Below are 23108 nucleotides of genomic sequence, written 5' to 3' on the forward strand. Positions count from 1 at the left end.
TGCAGGAGAAATTAAATATTTCCTATGTGACAACCATCCCAGAGGATCCGGTTTGAGTGTTGACTTAGGATTGTAGAAGATCAGGGTTTGAATCCTGCTCGGGCATGGAAACGTAACTTTTTACTCTAACAGAGGATTCAATGGCAATATTAGCACGTGTGTGAAAGTTATTAATGCCAAAAAGGATGTAGTGTGTGTGTTTTTTTAAAAAAAATGTACACACAGTACTCACTCCAAGGAAGGATTTGCATTAGCAACTGATGTGGGAAATGCAAATATATCCTCCCTCTTGAGGCATGCAAGGAGTGAAGCAGAAATAGGAAAACTATTGGAAGTTCACAAATATATTATATTTACACAAAAAGGTTACCAAAATGGCCTTCTCTCTATTAATTACTTTATGTTGAAAAGTGGGGAAGGAGGGTATTTGTTACATTTAACTTACTTACTTACTTACTTAGGTGACCCCCCGTAGTCTGAGGATGATGGTCCTCCAAGTTTGGTGTCCTGGCGGTGGTCTGTAGGTGACTGTGGAGCCCTATTTTTGACCTGCATGTTTTTCCGCAGTGAGGGCATCGGCTTCCAGACAGAAGGCGGACCCGGTCGGGGTTGGCTTGATGTGCCTTCCTCTTGGCACGTTTCTCTCTTTTGCCCTCCATTCATGCCTCTTCAAATTCTACAGCACTGCTGGTCACATCTGACCTCCAGCTAGAGCGCTCGAGGGCCAGGGCTTCCCAGTTCTCGGTGTCTATGCCAGAGTTTTTAAGGTTGACTTTGAGCCCATCTTTAAATCTCTTTACCTGCCCACCAACATTCTGTTTTCCGTTCTTGAGTTCGGAATAGAGCAACTGCTTTGGGAGACGATGGTTGGGCATCCGGACAACGTGGCCGGTCCAGCGGAGTTAATGGCGGAGAACATTTAAGTTTCTCCCAGGTAGATAATAATAATATAATAGCACTTTATTTATATTCTGCCCTTCTCCCCGTGGGAACTCAGAGCAGATTACAGTGTAAACAGATACCAGCAAACATTCAATGCCTTGTTACAACACAACGAGACACACAAACACAAACAAAGGCAGAGGCTTCTCCTTTCATTTCCGGCTTTGGAGGCAGTGCTCATCTCTGGCCCTGGGGAAGGTGCTGTTCTCTGTTTCCAAGCTGAGGAGACTGCGTTGTCACCACCTGCTCGTGTGACCGGCATGACTGCTTGGAACGTCTTATGCCTTTCCAGCCAAAGCGGTACCTTAAGCATTTGCATGTTTTCAAACTGCTAGGTTGACCGGAGCTAGGCTAATAGCGGGAGTTCACTCCGTTCCACGGATTTGAAATGCCAACCTTCAGGCCAGCAGTTCAGAAGCACAAGTGTTTAACTCATTGCACCACTGCAGCCCTATAGTGAAAATATCTACATCAGTGTAGATATTTTCACTGATGTGAGCCTTTACTTTTATGTTACTAAAGTGCACTGAAACTTTACCAAAGGAGAAAAACTCATACCTTCCAAGTGCAAGAATAGTCCAAATTCTTCCGTTTCTCTTCCCCTTTTCTTTCCTGTTTGTTCTTAGTTGACTTCAATTACTGCAAACTTTGGCTCCTTCTACACTGCCATGTAATCCAGATAATCAAATTAGATAATTCAGATTATCTACTTTGAACAAGATTATATGAGTCAACACTGCCAAATAATCCAGTTCAAATCAGATAATCTGGATTTTATTTTACAGTGTAAAAGAGGCCTGAGTTCAAAGTGCAAAAGGAGTTCAAACTCAATTAACTCAGTGGAAAGAAAAGGAAAGGAAAGGATGCAATCTGGCCTTTCCCTGTAGACTCAGGCAAAACCAAATGCTGCAGCCTCTTCTGGGTTGAATATTCATCTTCATTTATAAAACATTTACTATTCTGACTGTGGTTCATGTATTCTTTTTATCTATAAAACCCTGGAAGGTATGAACAACCCACGCATGATTTTCCTCCCGCTGGCCCTGCTCAGTTGCAGCCTGAGAAGGAAGGAAACAGCTGTATGAATTTTTTAAATCCCCCTTTCTCATTTATGTGCCTACTGAAAGGTTACTTTAAAAATGAATGCAAACAAGCAAAAGAAGACAGTAAAAAAAACCTTTAGCTATAAATAAACTAGATACAAGACCCACACATTTCTATTCCTGATAGCTCACAATACATGATATTATTTTTAAAGAAAGCGACTGTGAGGGTGGTGAAGGGGGCACTAAACAGGAGGGAAACTACTATCCTCCATTCTGTTTGCAGGAAAATGCCTTAAATTGAATGCAGTGGTGCTGAACCAAAAAACTAATAATGTTTATTATTGTTCTTTTTCACACATAGCCCCTAACACATTAATATCTATATATTGGTTCTCATTTCTGGACTGCTGTTTTTCAAGATACCTTGGTAGGCATCACAGGAGTTGCCTTCTTAACAATTCAATGAACATTTCTGTCAATCTGGTGACAATTTATATATTAGCTGCTGATGCTGTGTTGGTTTGTTTCACTACTTGTTTCATTAACAGTGCAATTTGGTAGATTTCCTCAGAAGGAATGTGGATTATCTGATTTGATAATCTGGATTATCTGGAAGCATAGAAGGGCCCTCTTCTTCTCATTTCAAGAACAACTTTAGAGCCTGGGTTGGGCAATAATGGCCCTTCAAATACTGTAGAAACACAACTTTTAGACTTAGGCCCCTTCTACATTGCCATAGAAAATCCAGATTATCTTCTTTGAACCTGATTATCTGGCAGTGTAGACTCATATAATCCAGTTATTACAATGCAGATTATAATGCTATTCTGCATTGTATGGCAGTGTAGACTAAGGGAGAAGCAAACTGGTGCACTCCAGAGAAACCAAATCCAACATACAATATACATTTTTGATTTCCAGTGTGGTTTTTCTTCAATGTTCAGCTAAATAGTGTCAAAACATATCAATCATATAACTAAAATTTTTGCTGCAACCTCACCTCTATAGTCCCAGGACAATTTTTTTAAAAATGTGAAATGAATAATGAACAAATTATTCATATGAGGATGTCTTCCATGAAAGAGAGGTTTGTTTACACTCAGATAGCCAAGGACAACACACTGTGTGAGAAGCCACCCTTAAATGCATTTTCTTCACTAATGGAAAGCCTAAACATGCTGGAGGGCAAGATCAGGATGTACTTTGCCCACAGTACATGTGTCCTGCAGTTGCCCTTCTGGATTTGAGCCAACACTATATAGAATCTATATGTATGCATGCATTCACATCTTCAGAATCGTAATGATAAGACAAAAAATGATAACACAATGAAATAAAACAAAAGAACAAAGCTCAAGACACCAAAAACCATGCATTATTGGAATTTTGATCCAAAAATATTGGACCTAAAACTCTGGAGTTAGATACCAAATCAGTCAGGAATATAGGCTGACAGGCAAATAGTGCTGACCAAGAAAAAATAAATTAAACCTGTCCCATGCTTGGTTTGTTTGAGAACTGCAGCTGCCAGGCTCCTGTTCTGGTTTCACTCCACAAGACACACTGGGCTGCCTATGAAGGCAGCTAAATTCACCTCCAGCCCAAAGGTCCCTGTAAATCAATCTCCCATCTTATTGATAACATAGCCTGAACAGAAAATTGGTAAACTCAGCAGATATAATATTTACATGCAGAAGCAGAAGGATGTGGCAGATTACATGCATAAAAGAGATGGGATATATGTGGAGGAAAGATAATGCTATAATAGGTTTTCCAAGCTGCTGACCAGGACTCTGGTACATCAGAATTTCAATCCCTCTCTGCTTAGACATGGAAACCGTCATGGTGCCTTTGGCTGTGTAATGCTTTCTCAGGCCCCATCTACACTGCCATATAATCCAGTTTCTGAATCCAGATTATCTGCTTTGAACTGGATTATATGGCAGTGTAGACTCATATAATCCAGTTCAAATCAGATAACCTAGATTCAGAAAGTGGATGATATGCCAGTGTAGATCCATCCTCAGTCTTAAGCCCCATCTACACTGAGATATAAATACCATATTATCTGTTTTGAACTGGATTATATGGCAGTGTAAATTTGTATAATCCAGTTTAAAACCAATAATATGGATTATTTGTTTGATAATCTGGATTATATGGCAATCCATCTTTAAAGAAAGGCAATGGGAAATCTCCTCCAAATACATGTTGCCAGGAAAACCCTAGAATAGTGTCATAATGAATTACAGTTGATTTGTGGGCACATAGCAACAACATGTGCAGCTGAGTCTTAACCTTGATTTCCAAGTGATTATGTTGTCAAATTTAAAGCTAAGGCCAAGGATAAGAGGATCTGTGCCTGGAGAGCGTTTAAACTAAACCGAATAGACCAGAACAGAGTAACCACTCACCAGGATGAAGACAAGCCACAGGGGTTTCTTCAATCTGGCCAGAGGGGATGCACGTACAGTACAGGAAAAATATTTTAAAGGGTACAAGCATAACATACATACAGAGACATGAGATTTTATACATTTGTCAGCTATTCAAACCTCCAGCTCCCCTCCCTGATTGGTCAAAAAAGGGGCTGGTTTGGATCTGTGCCCTGATTGGCTGGGGCTCCACTGATGTCGCCACTTCCAGGTGGGGATTCCCTCTTGTGGGGAGGAAACAATGGAGAATTTGTTCTGGGAGAGCCAATCAGCTATGGGGGTGTCTCCATGGGAGGGGGCAAGCTCCAGAAGGTCCAAGCCCATATTTGGGAATGTTAATCAGTTTCCAATTGGCTTAACTGTCCAGTTTTGGGTGACAGCGAAATGATTTGTGAAAACAAAGGTGTGAGACTCCACGAACAAATGATGATCTCTGCAATCAAGGTTTGGGTTGAAATAAAGAAGCCCATAATTGTACATATTCTGAGCTTCCATTTCCATGGTCAGCAATCTCTCAGCCCAAGTGGAGCATTTGGCTGGGAATAGCCGGGGTATTAGCCCAACCTTTCCTGTCTTAGAAATGTATCTGTGGGGTGGCTGAGAGGTGAAGACCTCTGACATTTGCCTTATTATATTTTGGCACAAATCACATACATTATACAATACACACATAGATCTAATATTAAAAGATAGAATATAGACAGAGAGTTTAAAATAGAAGGATACATGTTATCAAGGATTGAAACAATAAAGTCTTTGTGGGAAAGCTGCTGCTGCCGGCCTCCACTGATGTGTATCAGCAAATATCTGCAGCTGCTAAAAAAGAATTAAAATTCATTTTTCTCTATTCCTGTGCCTTTGGGAATTGTTGCTGGGGTGGTATTGTGTTTGACAACAATTATACTGTTTTGGCACCAAGTATTTTTCCACCCACCTCTTTAGCTACTTTACTGGGTTTGTGGCTTCATAAGTTAATGGGGAGAGGAAGCTGACGTTGTACTAAGAAAAGGAACAAAAGCAAAACCCACTGGCTTTTCACCTGCATTATGAGCCCATATTCTTTTCCGAACTAGACATACCAAGTAATCCAATATAGATTCAATCTTCAGTTTCAAGCCTTCTTTGTCAAGGCAAGATAACACCCTTTGTTTGTTTGTTTTTTTTGGGGGGGGGTTGTTTGCATTTTGCGATTATTTATCTGTTTGCTCTAAAATCTCATAATCTACCTTCATAAGTTATACAAGAAAAAAGCAATGCAAAATGCAATGCCAGTTCAGTAAAGGGATGTTTAAAATTACAATAGCTTTGCAGAAAAGTGACGATGGTGTGACCAGGGAAACAAAGTAATCATTTTTAAGTTGTTAGTGTAGCAAAAGATCAGTGAAGCCTTATAGTCAATAAGATATCTATAGTCAAAATGGCACCTATATGTTTGGAAAAATTACTTTCTGGACTACATGTACTAGACTCCTCTACCCAGCTTGTCTAGTGGGAAGCCTGGCTGGAAGTTTCTAGGAACTGTAGTCTAAAAAGTAACTTTTAGAAACTGCTGTATCTGCATGGAATAGTTGAGGTTGACAGTAGCTTCTGCATACCTGATTCAGCCTGTGATTACTTCTGTGAACACCCACATTTCCAAGCAGGTAAAGAAAAAGAGTTAACCTTGAAACTTCAGACTATCACATCTGGACATGGTTATTGGTGCAATGTTATTGGTGCAATGTTATTGGTGCAATGTTGTTTAATCCCACAAAAGGGCAGACAAACAGACTTCACAACCTCTGAGGATGCCTGCCATAGATGCAGGCGAAACGTCAGGAGAGAATGCTTCTAGAACGTGGCCATACAGCCCGGAAAACCTACAACAACCCAACAGAAATCATTAATGCTCAGTCACCCAAGAATCATTTCACACCACAACATTATAGCATTTTGATTCTACTTCAACTGTCATGGATGCAAACCATGGAATTCTGTGATTTGTAGTTTGGAAAGGAACTAGATGAATAAAACACAAATCCCAAATCTCTATAGGATGGAATCATGCAATTAAACTGGAAGCATAGCACCATAGTTGTGCAGTATGAAAGGACTCATAGAAACCAACACTGTAATGTTCATTTACTTGGGAGGTAATCCATTGAACTCATTCAGGCTTATTTTTGAATTAGATATGTTTTCTCCATGGAATTTCTTTGCCACAGAATTCCTTGTTGCTTGGAAGCAATCAAGTAATGATATAAAGTGCATCTACACTTTAGAATGAATGAAGTTTGAAACCACTATAACTGCCACAGCATAACACTATGGAATCCTGAAATTTGTTTGTTTTGGCACTAGTACTCTATAGCAGAGAAGGGTAAATGTCTTTAAAAACTACAAATCCCAGAACTCCATAGCATTCAACCATGGTAGTTAATGTGATGTCAAACTGCTACAATTCTGCTTTGTGGATACGGTCATATTTGCTGTGTTTGCAGATCTTGGTTTTCCGAACTTTGTGATTCTCAAACAGTTTTCTTCTGTCTATACAGAGATCCATCTTAATGCACTTTAAACATCATGTATGATTAATGTTGACTTCCTACATTTCTGAAGCAAAAAGAAGAACATTGTTATTGTTTACAATCCTAAAAATATTTAATTCTGTGACTAAATCTTAAATAGGAATTGCACTAAAATGTGCTGGGTTTAACATGCACGCAGCTGAATGAAAGACCCAATTCAACTGCATCTGTCCTGAATTTCAAGCGTTGTTAGTTCTGCTGAGCTCCCATTCTTCATTTCCCTGCACTCCTTTCCAGCCTGCATGCCTCAGTGCTTAGCTATTGATTTTCATTTTCACTGCACCAATTTAAAGACTCGCCGTAAACAAGCCCAACGCTTCCACCAATTACTTATCAACAATTTAGTGGCATTTCTTCTTTTCAAAATAATCTGGCTTCTGTGCAATTGGAACAAAATAAAGCAACAAGAAGCTCAATCAACTGAGAGCTTAATGCTTCTTTATTCTCCCTCCATTTGCACCACTTATATTGGGTTTTCACAAGATGTGATTGAATACCAAATCATAAGTGACATAAATATAGATGCATATCAGAAAGAAATGGCTTAGTGGTAGATTTGACAAGCTGGATTTTTCTTAGAGTGCTGTTTTTTTTATACTAAAGTTTGTTCCATTTCATTGTCATATTGAATTTTGATTCCCACCTGTATTAAATTTCATACAGAATTTTGTAAACATTTTTTAAAAGGGGACATTTGGGGGCACTTAGATACAAGTGTACATTTTAAAGTCACATTGAGTCACACTTCTCTTTTAGGAGAGAAAAGGAGAGATATAAATAAATACAACAACAACAATAATATGCATCGTTTCAACTGATGGCTAGCTATTCCTGTACATCGTTTATTTATTTATTTATTTATTTACTATTCTTGTATACCGCTGCATCTCAAGCCCGAGGGCGACTCACAGCGGTTTCCAAACAGCAAAGGCAATAAAAACAGCAATAACAATATACAATTACAGTTAAGTTACACATATCCATTAATAACTAATAAACAATCATCAATACAAAATTATCACAAATCCCATCTCCGATCGCCTCATCATTCAAGCGTGATCCAAATTCGTTCATCCATTGTTCCGTTCCTATGTTCAAATTACCAAAATTGCACTGAATTATTCAAACGCCTGCACAAACATCCAGGTCTTCAACTTTCTACGGAATGTCGTGAGAGATGGTGCCAGCCTAATGTCTACAGGAAGGGTGTTCCACAGCCGAGGAGCCACCACCGAGAAGGCCCTATCTCTCGTCCCTGCCAACCGTGCTTGAGAGGCTGGCGGGATCGAGAGCAGGGCCTCCCCGGAAGATCTCAAAGTCCAGGTGGGTTCATAGGCCGAGATGCGGTCAGATAGGTATCTTGGGCCGGAACCGTTTAGGGCTTTATAGGCCAATACCAACACCTTGAATTGGGCCCGGTAGCAGATCGGCAGCCAGTGGAGCTGGTGCAACAGGGGGGTTGTGTGCTCCCTGCGCTCCGCTCCTGTTAGAATCATAGCTGCCACGCGTTGGACTAATTGCAGCTTCCGGGCCGTCTTCAGGGGCAGCCCCACGTAGAGAGCGTTGCAGTAGTCTAAGCGGGATGTGACAAGAGCGTGGACTACCGTGGCCAAGTCAGACTTCCCAAGGTACGGGCGCAGCTGGCGCACGAGCCTGAGCTGTGCAAATGCTCCCCTGGTCACCGCTGAGACCTGGGGCTCCAGGCTCAGCGACGAATCCAGGGTCACACTCAAGCTGCGAACCTGTGTCTTCAGAGGGAGTGCGACCCCATCCAACACAGGCTGTAACCCTATACCCTGTTCGGCCTTGCGACTGACCAGGAGTACCTCTGTCTTGTCTGGATTCAACTTCAATTTGTTCGCCCTCATCCAGACCGTCACAGCAGCCAGGCACTGGTTCAGGACCTCGACAGCCTCCTTAGTAGCAGGTGGAAAGGAGTGACAGAGTTGGACATCATCTGCATACAGGTGACACCGTACCCCGAAACTCCAGATGATCTCACCCAGCGGCTTCATGTAGATGTTAAACAGCATGGGAGACAGAATGGAACCCTGAGGAACCCCACAAGACAATGGTTGTGGGGATGAACAGGTGTCCCCCAGTAACACCTTCTGGGAACGACCCTCCAGAAATGACCGGAGCCACTGCAAAACAGTGCCTCCGAGACCCATTTCCGCAAGGCGCCCCAGAAGGATACCGTGGTCGACGGTATCGAAGGCCGCTGAGAGGTCCAGAAGCACCAACAGGGACACACTCCCCCTGTCGAGCTCCCGGCACAGATCATTCACTAAGGCGACCAAGACTGTCTCAGTTCCATGTCCTGGTCTGAAACCAGACTGTGCCGAGTCTAGATAATCCGTGTCTCTCAAGAATACCTGGAGTTGTGAGGCCACCACGCTTTCCAGGACTTTGCCCAAAAAGGTGAGATTGGAAACCGGCCGAAAGTTGTCAAATTTAGTGGGATCTAGTGATGGTTTCTTCAACAGCGGTTTTATTATAGCTTGTTTTAAGCTCGCTGGAATTTTGCCTTCCCGAAGGGAGGCATTAACCACCACCTCCACCCACTCAGCCAATCCCCCTCTGGCCTCTTTTAGAAGCCAGGATGGGCAGGGGTCTAGGATGGACGTGGTCGGCCTCATTCCTCTAAGTATCTTGTCCACATCCTCGGGCTTCACCAATTGAAATGAATCCATCAAAATAGGACAAGCAGGTGCTCTTGCTACATCCACAGAGACAGCATTTAACACGGTGTCCAGGCCAGAACGGATCAAAGCGATTTTGTCTGTGAAGAACCGAGCAAAAGCTTCACAGCGAGAGGTTGAATTGTCAGGGATCCCACCTTGGGTGGTGGGATTCAAAAGGCCTCTGACAATTCGGAACAACTCAGCCGGACGGTTCTTTGCAGACGCAATAGTGGCCGCAAAGAAAGCCTTCTTTGCGGCTTTTATTGCCGCGGCATATGCCCTCAGAAAGGACACAAACCGTGTTCGATTTGGCTCGCTCGGGTCCGAACACCACACACTCTCTAGTTCCCTCTTCCTTCGCTTCATCACTGCCAGCTCCTTGGTGAACCAAGGCGCTGGTTTAGCTCGGCTACTTGAGAGGGGACGTTCCGGAGTGATCGTGTCAATTGCCCTAGTCATCTCCCCATTCCAGAGAGCAACCAGGGCGTCGACAGGATCACCTACCGAGGCGGCGGGAAACTCCCCAAGAGCCGTCAGGAATCCGTCCGGATCCATAAGCCTCCTGGGGTGGACCATCCTAATGGGTCCTCCACCTCTGCAGAGGTTAGGGGGTGCAATGAGCCTAAATCTGACCAGGTAGTGGTCGGTCCATGGCAACGGAGAGATGGTCAACTCCTCAACACCGCCACCTTCCTCCCATCCCTGGCAGAAAACTAAGTCCAATGTATGTCCTGCACTGTGAGTGGGGCCAGTTACTTTTTTATATATACACTTCATGACTGTAGAAATATGGTCGTGAATTCAGTGCTATGGTTCTTGCTATTTCTGTAGTTGTACATAATAGAAAGCAAAGGCTGATTTTACTTTACCAGTTTTATATAGGGCAACAACTGTATCCTTTGATTTGAAAAAAACCAAAGGAATATATACATAGTTCTTTTTGGACTTTAAAAGCTGAGCACTTTTCGAGTGTAATCTTATGCACACTTGTCTGTATGGAAAGGCCACTGAACTCGGTGAAAATTGCTTCTGGGTAGCTATTAGTCATGGGCCTGAAATTTTTCCCATTCTTTTCTTTCGTGTTTCCATTTTGTTCCGTTCATTTGGGTGGCACGAAATGGAAAGTCCCCTCCCGAAGTGAAAATGAAAATGATACAAAATGGCAGACAGGCCTGCTTTTCGAATTGATTGTATGGGGTCTGGCAGGGCCTGCAGTTGAGCTTCGAGTAAGGGGTGCTCCTTACTCAGCATTTGGCTACAGGCCCTACCAAGCCCGGGTGCATAGGCTGGGAAGCCTGCACCTATAGGCCCAAAATGTCTAGGCCTTACTCAGCCTTCGGCTGCAAGTCCTGCAAGGCACAGGTGCCTAGGCCCAAAGCCTGCACCCATAGGCCCGGGCACTGTTTTCAAACTGCTAGGTTGGCAGAAGCTGGGGCCTAACAGTGGAAGTTCACCCTGCTCCCTGGATTCGAACCACCAATTTTTCAGTCAGTAAGTTCTGCAGCTCAGCGGCTTAACCTGCTGTGCCACCAGGGGGTATGTATGTGTATATATATATATATATATATAGAGAGAGAGAGAGAGAGAGAGAGAGAGAGAGAGAGAGATCTTTTGATACTCACTCCCAGCCTATTCTGCAGCAATGCTTACCATCATGTCTCTGTTCACAAAGACACTCCCACCTGCAAAACCCTGACCTGTTTTGCAGTAATGATCGGATGCAGTTTTGCTGTGAGTCAGTTGCACCTACATTTAATCTTTTGCTTCTCTTAATCAAATTTGAATGCCTTTTATTAGTGCCTCCAAGATAAAGCAGAATTATTTTACGCACTGCTGAAGTTCCATGCAGCCTATAGCAGATTGCCATAAATTCAGCTGGCTAGGCTTCAGCAATAAATTGTATGCAATGTGCAGGACAGCTTTAATTCAGAGCTCCATCTGTGCTAACTTTGGGCCAGGTCCGACACAGCCTGTAAGAGTTGTATCACTGGGGAAAAGGAAAGTGTGAGCAAAATTGGATGCTGGCACTTTTTTTGGTATGTGTAGCTATCCCTTAGTACAATTCCAAGATGAAGTCAGTATACTTTGAATCCCAAGGTTGCAATCTTATATGAATTAGCATGTATGTATGTATTTCAATGCATTGAGGCATCTCCAGTTCTCATACATTAGAGTTTTAAATGTTTGCATGACGTAGTCCACCATGAACTATGTGATAGCTTCTATGGGGCTAAGAGTGGTGTGATGTCTGTACAATTGGCACTTAATTTAGAAAACCCTTGATGCACATCTGTTTGTACAAATTGCTGCACTTTTAAAAAGTCAAATAAAATGTTATCTTGGAAATACCACAACAGAAGGCTGTGTTTTCGAGCACTGCTCTTGGAAAGCATTCAGTGTGTACAGATTGGAAAGCCGAAAAGTTTCCCCAGTCTGTAATTGATGGAAGAATATTTCTCATGTCAGCAGAACAGGGTTAGTTTGAAATAAGTGTTTTGCTCTACAGCTTCCTCATCCCATTTTCTAAAATGCCTCTTGTAAAACGGATGGCTTTTGTTTATCAGATTCCTAAAACAATACACTCTGTTGGTGTTTTTGCAGAGACAGAGAAAACAGTTTGCTATTTAGACCAATTCTGGTTATCTTCAGACATGATGCGATACAGAATATAAATTTCTCATGCATTCCCATCTCATCAGAAATGTGAATGCCCACATAGCTTCTTCCATACTGTGAAGGGAAAATATCTACCTTGATCTTAGCTATGATGTAGAAGTGTGGTAGAAGAAGACATACTTTTGCATCACAGCATATTTCAAATAGGATGTATGAGACATATGTGGTGAAAAAGACTTATTCTTCGAAAGCTTATGTTACCTATTCCTTTCTCTTAGTTGTCTCAAAGGGACATATTAAAATAGCAATATTTTTAGATTCCTCGCTGCTAGGGCCATGGTGACTCACTAGCAAGCTCTGTGCATTATTTCAGGCATTATTCATAAGAACAAGGAAGGAATGTTGTTTGGTCATTATTGCATGTTTGATCAGCAGGATTTGAGTCCACAACAGACTCTGAATCAGGACCTGAGAATGCAATGGAGGAATTTAGCCAGTTAATTGTTAAGACCCGTTGTTCAATGATGGGGAACAGCTTTTCCATATGTATGGTCCCAGGCTCAGTCACTCCAACCTGCATAAAAGCATAGGCAATATTGAGGAGGCAATCAAAATAGATGAAACCAAGAAAGAGGCACCAATGGGCTAGGGGGCCACATTGGCTCCTCGGGAGACCTTGCAAGGCTACATTCCCACCACACCTACTCCAACAACAACAACAAAATTATTTCCAAAAGCCTTGTAGGGAATATTCTCACTATGCTTTGGCAACTTCCTAGGCCCCTTGTATGCATTTTGGGTCATTCTGAGACTCCAGACTTGCCGAAAATCCCCCACCGCATCCTTAGAGATCATTTGGTGGCATTTTGGAGCAGCAATTTAAAGAATTGATTCCTAGGGCTGCAGGCTGCCCACAGGCTGCACTTTGTCTACTCTTGATCAATGCCAACAGTCAAGCTCTTTCTTGGACTCTCGTTCTCCCTTCTCAGGGCCCTTCCTCACAGCCCTATATCCCAGAATATCAAGGCAGAAAATCCCATAATATCTGCTTTGAACTGGGTTGTCTGAGTCCACACTGCCATATATTCCAGTTCAAAGCAGATAATGTGGGATTTTATTCAGCTGTGTTGAAGGGGCCTCACTCTACAATTCTCATAGTCCTTTATCACTGGCAATGCTGACTGGGTCTTCCTGTAATGTAGGTCTATGTGACTATCAATAAACTGCTGTTTATGGCAATTGAAACTATCATTTCATGGTGGGATGAATATCTATGTCAGATTGTTTTCAGTTAAACTTTTGGTTATTGGGACACCAGTGGGTTAAGAGCTAGCTGTATCAAGTTAGTTCAAGATACTAAACCATTAAAATAATACTGGATTTCAAATTGTATCAGAGCTTGATACAGAATGCCCATACTTCCTGGGGAACTGTGGGAGTAGCAGTCTAGAAAGGTAAAATTTCCAAATTCTGCACTGAATGATTATAGTTTGTGTGAAAAACTAAGGACCTCATCACTTTGATGTGGGGGACACTGGGGCAAATTGCAGGGCATTGGGCCAAATCTGTTGCCCAGCAGCTTGCATTACCTGCATTGCCCACTTGCACACCACACTCCTGAAAATGTACCTTTCCATCATGTGCCCGCGCTATCCTCATAATTTCCTATTTGGACACGGGTAATCTTCCGTGTTCAGATTGCTCTGTTTTACCACACTTTGCTGACACAGGCAACATGGAACTTGCCAGAAGTAGATGTGCATCATGAGATGAGATCTGGCGGTCTCCATGCCGGGTGTTCTAGGATGGGGAATTTTCCCCATGTGATGAGGTTCTTAGAATCATAGAATCATAGAGCTGGAAGAGACCACATGGCCATCCAGTCCAACCCCATTTCTGTCATGCAGGAATGACACAATCGAAGCACCCATGACAGATGGCCATCCAGTCTCCGTTTAAAAGCCTCTAAAAAGGAACTTCCACCAAACTCCGAGGAAGAGAGTTCCACTGTTGAACAGCCCTTACAGTCAGGAAGTTCTTCCTAATATTCAGGTGGAATCTCTTTTCCTGTAATTTGGACCCATTGCTCCGAGTCCTAGTCTCTAGGGCAGCAGAAAACAATCATGCTCCTCTTTCTTATGACAGCCTTTCAAACATTTACACATGGCTTTCAAGTGTCCTTTCAACCTTCTCTTCTGTAGGCTAAACATGTCCAGCTCCTTCACAATGCGTGTGTATATATGTGTCTTCAAGTTTGTTTGGTTTTTTTTTTTGTCATGTCAGGAGCGACTTGAGAAACTGCAAGTCACTTCTGGTGTGAGAGAATTGGCCGTCTGCAAGGACGTTGCACAGGGAACGGCTGAATGATTTTTGATGTTTTTATCATCCTGGTGGGAGGCTTCTCTCATGCCCCTGCATGAGGAGCTGGAGCTGATAGAGGGAGTCCATCCACCTCTCCCCAGATTCGAACCTGCAACCTGTCGGTCTTCAGTTCTGCCGGCACAGGGGTTTAACCCACTGCTCCACCGGGGGCTCCACATGTCTTCAAGTAATCTGTTGATACACCCATGAATTTCATAGGGTTTTCAAGGGCTGGTTAAGCCAATTCCTTCCTCTGAAAGAGAGCCTACAGCACCACATATTTGTCGGTAGTCCCCCATCCACTAAGCAAGGTTAATCCTGGTTAACTTCCAAGATCAGAAATGATAGTAATGTCTTTAATGTATTTATTCTTTCATGATTGTTCAGTGCTAAAGAATAGCATTCTAATGTAAAATGTCCTTGGGATGGTCAGTGGCCTCTCCTGATAGGTGGAGATTACCATTTGAAACCATGGAAATCAGTTTTCAGGCACAAAAGATGGCCCTGATCAAGATGGAGCAATAGTCTGACTCAGCGGCTCCTGTGATGATCCTAAACACTTGCAACAAAAAGCAGAGTTTCTAATGAGTCAGAGAGGAATGTATGTGCCTCAGGCTCACTTCCAAAGAGAAGTAAAAAAGGTGTGACCACTTCCTGCCCCTATGGTGACACCATAAAACCTGTGTCTGCAAACATAATATAAATATGAGTTCAATTTCACAGCTGCAGGCAACCGTTTTCCAGGTGCATGTCTGCACATATGCATCTCTCCCTCAAATGTTACAGTGTACAGGACTAGGGCATGTGGTGGTTATGCTATAGGCACATTTTAAAGTACTGTGCAAAGAGTGAACATTCATCTATAACCCTGCATCTGGATGCAAGCCTCAATGGACTCAATTGCACCTTAACCCTAAGCAAGGCACACATAAGATTGCATTGTTAGAAGCCATGTCTGTTCAATGGAGTCTTCTGAAAATAATTCATTTTTATCCAGCAAATCTGAGTGGGTTAAAAATTACAATGTTTTATTTAAAATGCAAATGTGGAAACCTTCTGATATGACAGATCATAAATATTTGGCCTTATCACCCAGTGTAGATATGATGACTTTAATATGTGGACAATAGCACAATGTAAGTGTGAATAATTCTGAGATATCCAGAATTATTATGGATTTTGTCAGGTTGTAGTGAGGTCCTCACAAGGGTTTTGTTTTAACTTGTCAGTTTAAAATTTGCATGTAAAGTCAAAGCAAGTGGGAAGAGAGAAACGAAGGTTCTGCATTTGTGTGCTGATTTGATGTTGCAAACTACAGTGTGTGGTTTGTACATCAGTCTGTGTTTCTCGTAATCTGCAGAAAAATACCACAGTTTCCTGTCAGTAGCATCTCAAATGAATATTTCCACAGGAAATTGTTCAAACAAATTCTTTCTTTTTTAAGTGCCTTCAAGTCACCTGTGAACTTTTGGCAACTCCATGGATTTCATAAGGTTTTCTTGGGCAAATATTCAAAGATGTCAGTATCTTCCTTTCATAAATAGTCCTCAATATCTGGAATTTTTGGAGCTGAGCTGCTGAACTTGTTGACTGAAAGGTCGCAGGTTCGAACCTGGGGAGCGGGGTGAGCTCCCGCTGTTATGCCCAGCTTCTGCCTACCTAGCAGTTTGAAAACATGGAAATCTGAGTAGATCAATAGGTACCGCTCCAGCAGGAAGGTAATGACGCTCCATGAAGTCATGCCGGCCACATGACCTTGGAGGTGTCTATGGACAACGCTGGCTCTTTGGCTTAGAAATGGAAATGAGCACCAACCCCCAGAGTTGAACATGACTGGACTTAATGCCAGGGGGAAACCGTTACCTTTACCTTTCTGGCATTTACTGACAGTCCACTGGTGCTGCCTAAATTACAAGCATTTAGTTATGTTCTTGTTACTTTGCTCTGCTTTTTGTAATTTAATCATTGTGGTTTTTTCAAATGCTTTAGTGCTTTAAGGGCTATGGATCAAATAAGAATACTATCTCACCTGAAAAACAAAGGTGGTTTCCCCATGGCACATGATCTAGAACTTAAAGTTGCACTGGGTTTCATGATTTTTTTTCAAAAAAATTGTGTGGTTGAAGTAAAATGTTGAAGGGACTTTTAAAGAGGTGGCTGTAAAGTATTCCTGCAATGATTTTCTTTTGTGTCAGGAGCTACATTAGAAACTGCAAGTTGCATCTGGTGTGAGAGAATAGGCTGTCTGCAAGGACATTGCACAGGGAATGCCCAGATGTTTAATATTTTACCATCCTCGTGGGAGGCTTTTCTCATGTCCCTGCATGGGGAGCTGGAGCTGACAGAGGGAGCTCAACCTGCTCTCCCTGAATTTGAACTGCTGACCTCTTGGTCAGCAGTCCTGCTGGCACAAGGGTTTAACCCATTGCACCACTGGGGACTCATCCTGCAATAATGATGCCTCATAAATGAAGTGAGCCCTTGTCATTTTCCCATGAAGGCCTGCTTATTGACATATGAAAGAGAATAAGGTTTACAGTGAATAGTACTCTTCCACATTATTTCTGGGAATTGTATTTCAATGATTCCCCAGTTTAACATAAAGCAGTAAAAAGATAATACTAGCATAGCAGGAACCATGTTTTCTAATCATCCCAGATTTGCATTTTTGATGTTTTTAAAACTAGAAATGAAGTTTTGAAAATAGCACCCCTCTTATGAGGTACAGGGCCTTCCACCAACCAGGGCTGGTCCCTTCTTTTGGCTTCGTGTGTAGCCCAGATGACAATTCCCTTTAAACACATACATTGAAAACATTATATGCATGCTTTTGAGGAAGTGTCAAGAATGATTTATGTCTCCTAATGAGCCTTTGATATGCTGGTGGAGTGCATGGCTCTCCTAACCCTAGTCATAAAAGACATCATTTAGCATGAAGACTATTACTTGTACCTTTTGCTTAATGGTAATGGTTTCCTGGAGCTGGCAACAGGAAATGGGGTGGAGCGGAAGGCACGTCTGACCTGTTCAGATAACCCATTTTCCACACACTGAATTATGATACTCTTCGGAGACTATCAATATAAACCCATTTAGAGGCAGATCTCTCCTTGCAGTTCGATTCTAGAAATGCACTTAAATGACAACTGCATTTCAAAAACAAAAGACTGGATGACCCAAAAATGCATTTTTCTCCCTATGTGTTGTAAGAAAATCATGGGTTGCTGTGCTTCTGTTTAATTGGCAGTGTGGAAAATGATCCAAAGTGGAGAAAGGCATGGAGGCTGTTTTCATTGGCTTTTGTAACAACCCAAGGTCCTTCAGGTTTAATCAGCACTCTTAAATGTGGAGTGTTTGCTCACTGTCAAAATTGCAGCTCCTTCCTCGATAAGCAATTGCTGGAGTTGATGCTATCTGCTTATCTTAAATGAAAACAACAAAGTCGTCTTTCAGATTAGCATGTTTTGCTAAGGGCTTTACATGCTTGCTCAGCTCACAAATTGCAGGGAAATTGCAACCATTGACAGACAAAAAAGATGTGATATAGTTATCCTGTTCTGTGGTTTGTTTTGTTTTGGTTTTGGAAGGTTGGCCATGGTAGAGTGGTGGATCTAAGGTCCCGATTTGGTTGTTTTCTGCAATAGATGCACAGAATCTATGCAGCTGAAGATACAATTTTGTTGTCTAAACACTGCCAGATTAGAAGCCAATGCCAATCCCACAGATTTTATGTCATAGGTAGAATTGGGAAGGATTTTGAAAAGCTTTTAGCTCAGTGCTCCTATCAGAGATAGGGAACTGGCATATTTTCCCCAACATCCATTTTTTGCCCATTGGGTACAATTGACGACCTCTTCACACAGGCTGCAAGAATCACCACCCAGTGGTGAATCCGGTGACCACCATTGGGGGCCCCCATGCTCCGCATCAGCCATCTTACCAAGAAGTTGATCCTATAGAGGGTGTTGACTGTGCGGCTTCCCCCCATTGCTTCCTGGTAATATGGGATGCCTCCTATGTAGCTGATATAGTGACATACACCGTCTCCACACTAGTTGACCCATGGAGACCCACCGGAAATTCCTCTGTGTCATGAGATGGGACCAGTGGGCTCTGTGGGTCAACTAGGGCTGAACTGGTGTATGCCGCTGAAGTAAATCCCATCTGATGAGGTCGTAATTCTTTCTTCTCATCAAACTTGTCAGGAGCCAGTGGTCAATGATTCAGAGACACTGAAACCAGTCCAGGGGCCACCACTTTGACTAGCAGTGATCTAAGCTAATTTTGGGTTCCTCTGCACTGTCCACTTAGTTCAGTTCTAAACTGGTTTGGCAGAAATGAGTGTCACTGTGTAGATGATGAGACTGCCATTTCTGCAACAGGTTCAAGGCCAGGATGGTGATTACATTTACCACAGAAGGCAGCCTCAAACTAGTTCCAGCATCTGCATTATTTGTAGCTTGACAGCCGAGTTATCTTTTGAAGGAAATTATTTTCATAAAACTCATGCAGCATTTTTTCAGAAATTGTTTGCACAATGTTCTACTCTTTGCAAAACAATGGTGCCCAAAATAATGGATTGTTCAAAGACATACAGGTCAAGAAAATGGCTTGGCATTTGTCATCTACCAATTTAAATGGCAATTTACATGTATTTTCTTCCAACTGGGACAGAACTGAAAGGATATTGCCTGTAATGAATGGCTGATACTACAGAGGGCATTATTTTGCAGCTACCACACTTTTGAAAAAAAGAAAAGGACAGGGAATTAACCAATTATGGTTATTTGAACTTTAATCTTGCCACCAAAATCCCTCCTATTTGTGAAGTGTGGTTTAGAAGCTTACATTATTCAATCCCAGGAAAGCTCAATAATATCTCACCGCACGTAATGCTACAGATGAATTAAAAGTGGGTATAACAATCAGCACTATTAAATAATAGCTGTATCAATACTGCCCTTTTCCTAGTCCTGACATAGAAAAGTTAAAACAGATATAATTCAGGACTGTGGGATGGATGTTGTCGCCTAAGAAGTAGCAATTTACAAAAACACATAATAAATGCCATATTTGGTAGTTGGTGCACAGGAATTGATACAATAATAAATAATATTTGTCTACAACTGTGTCCCTGTAAAATATCTTTATTTACTGCAAAAAGGTTAAAGCAGAGTCCATCTCAGCTGCCTCTTTGTGTTTGTCAAGTTCCAAAAAGTATCATTTATTGTCTGTTGAAATAATGTTTTTATTTGGCATGTGTATTGTCTTCAGTTTTTGTTTGTCATGTACCAGATAACAGTGCGATTTGCATGTTGTTTCTATATAGTCTTTAATGCACCGAAGTCTGAATCACCCTAGCTATAGTATTTCCAATTTCCACGTTATATGATTTATATTTTTGCTGTACTCTTGGAAATCCTGTACCTTGACATATGAAGGCAAAAGAGGGAATGAAAGAATGAGCATGCACCTGTAAATTAAGTATTTTAGCTGCTTCTCAGCATAACATTCTCATATGGTCAAATGCGAGGTGCAGCAGTGACCAGCCACAGTAGAAAACATCCTTTTCAACAGAACAAGGACCAGACATTTGCTGCCAAAGACAAAGGACAGGGTGCTGGGCTGCCACTCCAAATATCAGAAATTTCAGAAGTGAACTAGTTGGCAACTGAATCTTGCTTCAAAGCTGGGGATGTGATACCCCCCTCTCCCCCACCCCCCACCCCATGCTTGTGGAAACAAGCTGATTTTGAGGGCTTGGGACACACAGCTCAACACTGTAGAATTGACACCACTTTAACAGCCAGGGACTCCATGCTTTGAATCCTGGGATTTGTAGTTTGGTGAGGCAACAGCATTCTTTGGCAGAGAAAGCTAAAGACCTTGTCAAACTACAGCTCCCATGAATCCATAACATTAAGCCATAGCAGTTAAAGTGGTGTAGATGCACCCCCAGCCTCATTACACTAGAGAAAAAATCCACTTAAAATCCAGTTTCTGCTTCCTGTTGAACTCTGAGGTATGTATTTAGGGAGGAGCCTTTAACAGCCTCACTAAACTACAAACCCCAGAATTCTGCAGGAGGCGGGAACCAGATTTTAAGTGTATTAAAGATAAATACATGGTAGAGAGGAGTGCTGAGCAGATAAGGCTAGTAGTATAGTTTTCTGCAATTGCCATTCCCTTGTCACTGGTTGCCAGAAGCAATTGCTTCAGTTTGCTGAAAGACTGGGTCAGGCCTTCTGTGCCAAGCTGCTTTAAATATGCCTAAGCCAGTAATAAAACCACCTGAAACCAGATTTACACAGAACTGCCTTCACTGCTCATACTCAATCACTTGCACAGGAGGGGGTTAGGAGCTTGTTAATTGGAAGGAAATGCTACCGTCTTTCTAGAAAATTTGTGGATTAAAAGTTTTTTGACAAATAAAAATAAAAATGAAATATTCCATTTATGCTAAAAGTTGCTGCATTGAATTTGGATGAGAGCAAATTAAATATTTTCCCTTGGAGCTGCAAAATTTTACTTATTCTAAACTACCCATTGCATGACCACCAAAGGTACTCAAGGGATGAAACCCCCTGTAGCACAATGGGTTAAACCCTTGTGCTGGCAGGACTGCCTATCAAAAGGTCGGTGACTCGAATCCGGGGAGCGGGGTGAGCCCCCATCTGTCAGCTCCAGCTTCTCATGCGGGGGCATGAGAGAAGCCACCCACAGGATGGCAAAACATCCAGGCGCTCCCTGAGCAATGTCCTTGCAGATGGCCATTTCTCTCACACCAGAAGCGACTTGTAGTTTCTCAACGTGCAGTTTCTCAAGTCATTCCTCACATGGGGGAAAAAAAACCTCAAGGGATTCTAGGATTTCATTTAACTTTTCCGCCCCCTGCTCACCAAATAATACATTTTTGAAATTAATTTTATAGGATAGATGGTGAACAGAAAAAAAGTTTCTTTTTCATGACCATAAAATGTGGGAGGGAATATCACTCCGTGAAACAGAATCAAAACATATACCATAAGCAAGAGGAATTACTATTTTCACTGCTCATAATTAACTTAATTTACACCATTAGCTCATTAGAGGATGGGATTGAAGGGAAGCTTTGGATTCCTGTAACAGCATGCTGTTTTTTTCTCAAGGATTAGCAGGGGTTTCTTTCCGAAGTTATCCCTATGTACTGTCATCCAACCTAACAAATACAGGGTGTGACTGTCTGCAGTTGCTGCTAGGTTTGACTTTCCTGATTTTTGTGCACAACCTACTACAGAGGGGAGGATGCAGAATGAAACTGAGACTATCCAATGAGGATTCCACACCTCTTGACATCTCCCCCACCTCTTCTTACCAGGAAAGCCTCACTATAATTAGAAATCTGTTTACTCTGTCTTGGCCCTACTTAAGTTTCTTGGGTATTGCTTTTCACTGGAGGCCAAGAGGAGCAACATCGGCCAGTGCAGAAGCACATGTCATGGAACGTGCTGCATGTGTGGCAACAACCTTTAGTGGGTGCAACGTGAGCTTCCCTTCGTCAAAAAGGAGAAGAGGAGCCAAGAAGTGAGCTGACCCTCCTTGGGCCTCCCTCGCATGTCACCAGGTGATCTGTCTTGGGATGAAAGTAAAATAAACTTCATCCACAAGGCTAAATGGGGGGAAGGAGGTGATGTCTTAAAATAGGCTTACATGTACTTTTTACTCTAGCTCGAAAAAACTCCGTGAGACCTTATCCAAATGATTGAGAAACCCCGATCCCACCTGCCTTGTGATAGTGCTGTAATTGAGCTGGTTCTATTCCAGTAGCAATAGCTAGTACATAATGTACAAATATCCTATTAATGAGAGTCAGGACCACAAGATCCAATAATATTTAAATAAGGAGGGAAAGAAGGAACGATTCATAAAATAGCAGGGCAATACAGTGGAGAATATCTTAGAAATGTTACCTTATATGTTACCCAAATTCCTATATGTTCTGGGCACAGCTCAGGAATAAGTAATTGATTAACTTGTTCTTATCCTATTTTTCTGTTGGTGTGGCTTACTTTCCTAGATTTCTTGACTGATGGTTGCAGTCAAACAAATGCTTTAATGTGTTAACCCATGTTAAACTTGGGATTGGAGAGAGTATAGCCTACAGGATTTATGTAGTTCCCACTGTCCTCTTTTGCATTGTCATAACACTCCTAGTCCATTAAGCCCCCAGATCTCTCCAAGGTTTTTTTTCAGCTGAAAAATAAATGCAAAACATAACCCACACAAAAGTGAGTGAGTTCCTTGGGCATCCACTGCCACCACATGAAAATCAGTTGTATATAGGCTGATTATTTATTTATTTATTTATTTATTTCAAACATTTGTATCCCGTCCTTCTCAACCCCCAAGGGGGGACTCAGAGAGGCTTACAATGGCAACAATTTGATGCCAACACATACAAAAACACAATACAATATG

At 42.1% G+C, this 23108-nt stretch overlaps 1 protein-coding gene across 1 annotated transcript in view; it reads left to right on the top strand.

Moving 5' to 3' along the window:
• Positions 1-22186: 22186 nt before the first annotated feature.
• Positions 22187-23108, top strand: part of CEP85L (centrosomal protein 85 like) — a 140725-nt gene continuing 139803 nt past the window's right edge. Inside the window, exon 1 of the mRNA XM_060753244.2 lies at positions 22187-22254. Coding sequence (XP_060609227.2) covers positions 22245-22254 — 10 coding nt within the window. The 5' untranslated portion in view covers positions 22187-22244. The remainder of the gene's footprint in view (positions 22255-23108) is intronic.

The sequence above is a fragment of the Anolis sagrei genome, chromosome 1 (assembly GCF_037176765.1).
Source record: "Anolis sagrei isolate rAnoSag1 chromosome 1, rAnoSag1.mat, whole genome shotgun sequence".
In the NCBI taxonomy this organism is placed as follows: Eukaryota; Metazoa; Chordata; class Lepidosauria; order Squamata; family Dactyloidae; genus Anolis; species Anolis sagrei.